The 6000-nt window shown below is 44.3% G+C and overlaps 1 protein-coding gene across 1 annotated transcript in view; it reads right to left on the bottom strand.

Annotated features, from left to right (window-relative positions):
• SLC9A2 (solute carrier family 9 member A2) overlaps positions 1-5779 on the bottom strand; it is a 97318-nt gene extending 91539 nt beyond the window's left edge. Inside the window, exon 1 of the mRNA XM_072844399.1 lies at positions 5485-5779. Within this exon, the coding sequence (XP_072700500.1) occupies positions 5485-5779 (295 nt within the window). The remainder of the gene's footprint in view (positions 1-5484) is intronic.
• Positions 5780-6000: the final 221 nt, after the last annotated feature.

Raw genomic sequence — 6000 nt, forward strand, 5'->3', positions numbered from 1 at the left:
AATATACATGTTTTGTCAGTTACTAGCAATAATGATTTCATGCAATTTATTAGAAAAGTACAATTTCATCTGCATCACCTCCCTGAATTCTTTAGTCTTTGCCACTCTCTTATAATTTGCAATAAAGATGAATTTACATAAACTTAGAATTACCATGACTATGCTTTGTAACATAGTCTTAAGTATCAGTTTATCAAGCTTTGAATTTAATGAAAACAAGTAAATAGCTGTATTTTGGAGAAACTGATGAAGACAAATGGCTTCTTAGGAGTTATAATAACTAAAAAAACTATTGAAGTAGTTTTGTCCCTGTTAATAAGACCGATGTCATTTGAACATAAAAGTATGCCAAGTTTAGAGCACAGGAATTTATAAAAATATTTGTCATTGAAAGTAATATTAATTATGTTTTCAACTGTAAATGCTTTTTCAGGGATTAATTACCCTTGTATAGTGGGAATCAATATATTAGAAAACCAGTGAATTCAGTAACTAATGAGCTAAGCTCTAAATTCAGGAATGGAAAAAAAATAACAAAATACACGCCAATACAGTAGGAGAAGCTAAATAATAAAGAGAAAAAATTGGTAAACTAAAACGAATCAAAATCTAGTTCTTTGAAAAAGTATATAATAGACAAACTTCTGAGAATTTTTCTCAAGGTAAAGAAAAACAAAAATAACAACATTAGGAATATAAAGGTAGGGCAATACATGCAGATAATGTAGATACTTTTTAAATAATACAAAATAATTTCCTTCCTATAAATTTAAAAACTAAAATTAAATAATGATTTTCCAGAAAAACAAAAACATAAATACTAAAATTGACTGAAGAAAAGATAGATAAGCCAAGTAGAACTACAAATTTTAAAGGCAATTGAATTACTGATAAAAATCTATCCACATACAAATCAACAAATTCATTTGGTTTTACAAGTAACTTTTTATAACCCTACAAGGAACAAATATATTTATACAAAATGTTCTTTGTATAATTTTAGGGTTTCATAATATGTGAAAAATCCTGGAAAAAGTATCCCATTAATGACAATTATTATTGTCATTGTGGAAGTTGATACAGAGAGTAACATTTTTGGTGAAAAATTACCTGCTACATTAGAGGGCAGTGATAAAATTCTAAAAGGCACCTAAAATGATCTGTAGAAAGAATACGAGAGAGCTGTTTACACAGAAAACATAAAATATATGGTTAACCGAAAGGGAAAAGATGGAAGCTTTGAGACAAAAAGAATTCAAAACTCTCCTTTTAGCTTTATTAAGAACAAACACATGCCATCAGGAAGACAGCTTCAGAAATTTGTTCAAAATGAGATGTGGTTCAGAAAAATAGGTAAAAATCATGAGATTAATCCGCTGACCAACCAGCTGCTGTTATATGCTTCAGGAAAACCAAATACAACAAAGAGAACCAGATCAAGAGATCAAGGTCTCAGCAAATACAGATAGATATCAACTGTAGAAATTATCTGGTTTCATATTTAAAATCAGGACAGGCTAGAGCCCAGAGGAGAAACCTTCATGGACCAAATTGCTTTGCCTTTTCCTTAAAACAATACTACAAGTTATTTAATGTCAAGACAACAGGGTTGAGGGAAGTGGAAAATTCTGCATCCTAACCCCAAGTTTAAGGGTTAAGGAAATGAACAGGGCAGAATGCATGCTGACACCTGGAAGAGGCAAACAGGCCAGCTCAAGCCTCCAAGATAAGTGAGGGGACATCTGGGAAGCCACTGTGGACAAGGAAGAAAGTTCCGTTGCTTTAAACAGCAGAGGCCCAGTGCTCTGGCCCTGACCTCTGATAGAGGGAAGAATACATGCCCAAGTTCACCCAGCTTAGGACAAATTCCACTGATCCACTTCATGGGCAAGGAAATCAGAGAAGACCATCTTAGAATACTCCAGGAAATGTTCCTCTTCTTAGTTCTTTGGCTATTATTCTATGCTGCAGAACTCTACCCCTGTGTATAGGATTTACCAAATAAAGCATGTGTTTCTGTTAAAAAAAAAAAAAGTCAATAGTTATTCAAAATATAAATATTCAAAATTAAAAGGAGCAATACACGTTCACATGTGTAAGGATCTAAGTGAAAAACAAATGTTTCATCCCAAAATTCTAAGACTGTTCAAAGGTGTACTAAATTTGCTATGTTTATATTTATTTAACCTACTTCACATATGCATTTGAATTGTCATCATGACTGCAGAACTTTGTTTTTGACCAAATAATTCAGAAACTGAGTTTCCCTGATAATCAGGTAAAACAATGAAAAGTTGAATCATTCAACACTCTGCCAAAAATGCACTTGCTCACTTCTGACTGCAATATTTCTAAGATTATATTGTGCTGCTATCTAGCAAACTATTCTGAGTTCATCATCAGGAATGATATAAACCTCCTACAGATGTGATTAGGAGCCTCCATTTGGGGCACCCTGTTACCTTTATTTAGATTAATCACTAGCAGTGGGTCTTCATGTTCTCTGTGGCAGGTAAGTTCAGGTACACTGGGTTCACAGCATAAAAGTGCCCCCAAATAGAAACCACAGCATGTCGCATAAGTTAACACATGTGTTATCTCATCGTGTCAAGTCCCCTGCACAGCTCAATTCATCATCCTGCCCCAAAAAGGAGCAAAATAAGTCATATAAGTAGTCATATAAGTCACCCCAAAATAACAGTTTCTCCAGTGCGGAAATTAAAATAGAATTTGAATGACTAGATATGGCCCAATGGGTTGGAAAGGCAGTACAAGGACAGTTGTCCCCAAAGCCAACAGAAAGTTTAGGGCCTGGGGGAGTAGGTGGGGGATATATCTGGGCATTTCCAGGCTCCTCAAAGGACAGAGGACCCTGGAACATCAGGAGGACAGGGCTGGACTATATACAGGAAAAACCTAGGAAAGACCTCCAAGGGCCAGCTTTTGGTGCTGTAAAAAATTACACTTACTGCTTTGGGAACTATACCCTTCACCCCACCCATGGCAATCTCCACTCGGGTCTCTGTGCTCAGATACTTGTGGTTGGGACATATGAACATCTGTCTGTACTTCTATTTCTGTGTCGCCCCAGATGCAGGAGAGAAAGAGGAGATAGTAGCCAGTGAAGTTGAGAATCTGGTGGGAGGCGTGGGCTGAAAGATCCAGAGAAAAGCAAGTACCAGGGAATATAAACACATCTATCTATCTATCTATCTATCTATCTATCCTGCCAATGGGTAGATCAATAAATACAACTATGAACTCATACAAGCATTTTAATAAAATATTACACAATTAACATAAGGTCAAACAAGATGCATAGATCATGATAGAAAAAGACCAAGTACAAAAAAGCAATCCATGCAAATAAGAACACTTGGAAAAGGCTGAGCCTAAAACAGAAACAGAGAAAGGCAGGAGGTAGCCCAGCACAGTGGAAAAGGAGACACGGTGCCAGAGCACTGCGGGAGGCTACTGTCACTCCTCTTCCACTCCTGCTAATGATGAAATATTCAGTGCTTCTTCCATGCCCAGGATTTTCTAAGAATGTTAAACATAGGTAGTTTAATCCTCATTTAATCCTCATATAAGAAAACAAGCCTCCAGGACAGACACAAAGATGAGACATCAGGCCGACCTGGGTGGAATCCTGGCTCCCCACCCACCAGCAAGGTAACCTCCCCACTTCTGCTTCCCTGCATAGGAAACGGGGTAATCATCCTTACCCAGGATGGTTGTGAAAATTAGAGATAATGAACTTAAGTGCCTACCAGCGGCTGTTATTAGTGTAATTAATTAGATCAAAATAATTGAGAGCGAAGAACAAAACAAAGAGTTGTAATTGAATAGAAATGGCAACCAAGAAGCAGTAATGGAAACAGGGCACACAAGCACTAGGCCAGTGATGGAGGCTGGGAGAGAGAGTGGACAGGGCTCCCCACTTTGTATATCTGTGGGCACCTCATGTAAACTCCCTGGAGCTTCAGTTTCCACCTCTACCAAGTGTGTGTGTGGCGGGGAGCGGTATTAATATCTGCTCTTCGCACTTGTTGTGAGGACCATGTGCGGAGATAGTACCTGAGCGTATCATTACCGGCAACAAGTTCATGCAATACCTGCTCGATAGGTGGGGAAATCCATTTCCTCTGCTTCTATTTCTCAGGTGGAATTAAGGCACACAACTAACACAACCATGTCAAAGCCAGGTAATTGCAGACTGCAAAGTCCTTAAACACAGCATGTGCCTCCTTTGGTCAGCACTTATAGAATCAAATTAGCTTATTCTGCCATGGAGCTTACCTACCTCAACTTCCACCCCCGTACAAACCATCTCTTCTGCTTGCTTTGTGCCTCCCCCCCCCCCCCATGAATGCCTTGTTTATTTCTCTCTGGAACGTTGTTCCCTTTCATCTCCAACTGACATATCCTGGTCATCCCTGAAAACCCCATTTAAATGCTTCCTTTGCAGGAGGAAGTGATTTCTGCCTCCTACACTGCCACATTATCTTTTCTGACTGGGTCACACTACTTAGCACTTCCCTGTATTACGGCCACCGGTGTGTGTGACATCTCTCCCGCCAATCAATAAGCTGGAGGATGACAGGCAAGGTGTCTTCATCCTTTATGGGGACCTGCCTTACTTGAACAGCACAGGATCTTTCCCAGGACAAATGCAGAAGATGCATGCAATAACGCAGACGCTCTTTTGACCTAATAACTTCTTTGAATCTTAACAACAACAGTAGTTGACATATTTTAAAATGAAAAAGTATTTAAAATATCAAGTAAAAATAATGTCAAGCCCCATGATCACAACAAAAGTTTATGTGTGTGGGGGTGGGGGGTGGGGGGAAGGGGTTATGAAGATAAGAAAATACATTCTGAGCCTCTGCTTTCCAAATGAAAGTTAAAGAGATAGTTTGGAAAGTGGGTTATCTTTAAATATGCATCTCGTTTCACTGGCCTCGGTCACCTAAGAAAACGCTTCCTGGAGAGTGACAGCCTCAGCCCAAAGGAGGGAGGAGACAGGGTGTTCCTGTCGCAGCTGCAGGCGCTCGGTTGTCCCTGGTCCCCTCCCAGGCACTTCATTAGTCAGGTGCATGGCGGGGTCTGCGTCGTGGCCAAGGCGCCTCTCTCTGCCCGGAGCATCCAGGGCTTTCCTGCTTTAGCCTCCGTGCTAGCCTGCGCCTCTCTCCCGATGCAACAGCCTCAGCCCCCTCGCCTCCTCCCTCGGCAAACAGGTCTGTCCCACTGGGCATGTGAGTGAGGCAAAAGTAAGCGGCGAGTCCCCAGCGGGGTCTGTAAGGGGCTGAGAGTTTGGGGCTATTTCAAGGCCCATGTCCACTTAGGAGGAAGCAACGCGTGAAAATGCTCCTCCTGGGGTCCCTTTCGAACAGAAGCTGCGTTGTCGCCCCCGCCCCGTCCACGGGCGCGATCGCCCCCCCGCCCCCCTCGCGCCCCAGCCGGCGGATCCAGCCCGCTCACCTATCTTCGCCAGGGAGGCCAGCAGGATCCACAGGGTGATCTCGAAGGGGATCTGCACGTGGGGGTAATCCAGGGTGAACACCGGCAGCCGGCTCTCCTCGAACGGCGCGGTCCCGGGAGCCACCACGCTCGCGGGGCTGGGCGGGCTGGAGCTGGCGCCCACGGCCCTCGACGCGTCCAGCAGGGTCTCGGCCAGGGCGCCCGCCGGCCCCGCCACCTGCAGGAGCAGCAGCAGCAGCAGCGGCGGCGGCGGCGGCGGCGCCCGCAGGCTCCGCCCGGTGCGCGCCGGCTCCATGGGGTCGGCTCCCCGCGCCGCCGGCGAGCCCCGCGCTCGGCCCTCGGCGCGCTCAGCGCATCGCTCCCGGCAGCGCCGCCCCCGCCCCCGCCCCCGCCCCCGCCCCCGCCCGCCGCCCGCCGCGGGGCCGGCTCTGTGCCGCCGACGGCTCGGTCCCCGCCGGGCGCGCACCCTCGGCCACCCTCAGCCGCCCTCCGCCGCCGGCCGCCGGCCCATGCCCC

This window comes from Canis lupus, chromosome 11 (assembly GCF_048164855.1).
Source record: "Canis lupus baileyi chromosome 11, mCanLup2.hap1, whole genome shotgun sequence".
NCBI lineage: Eukaryota > Metazoa > Chordata > Mammalia > Carnivora > Canidae > Canis > Canis lupus.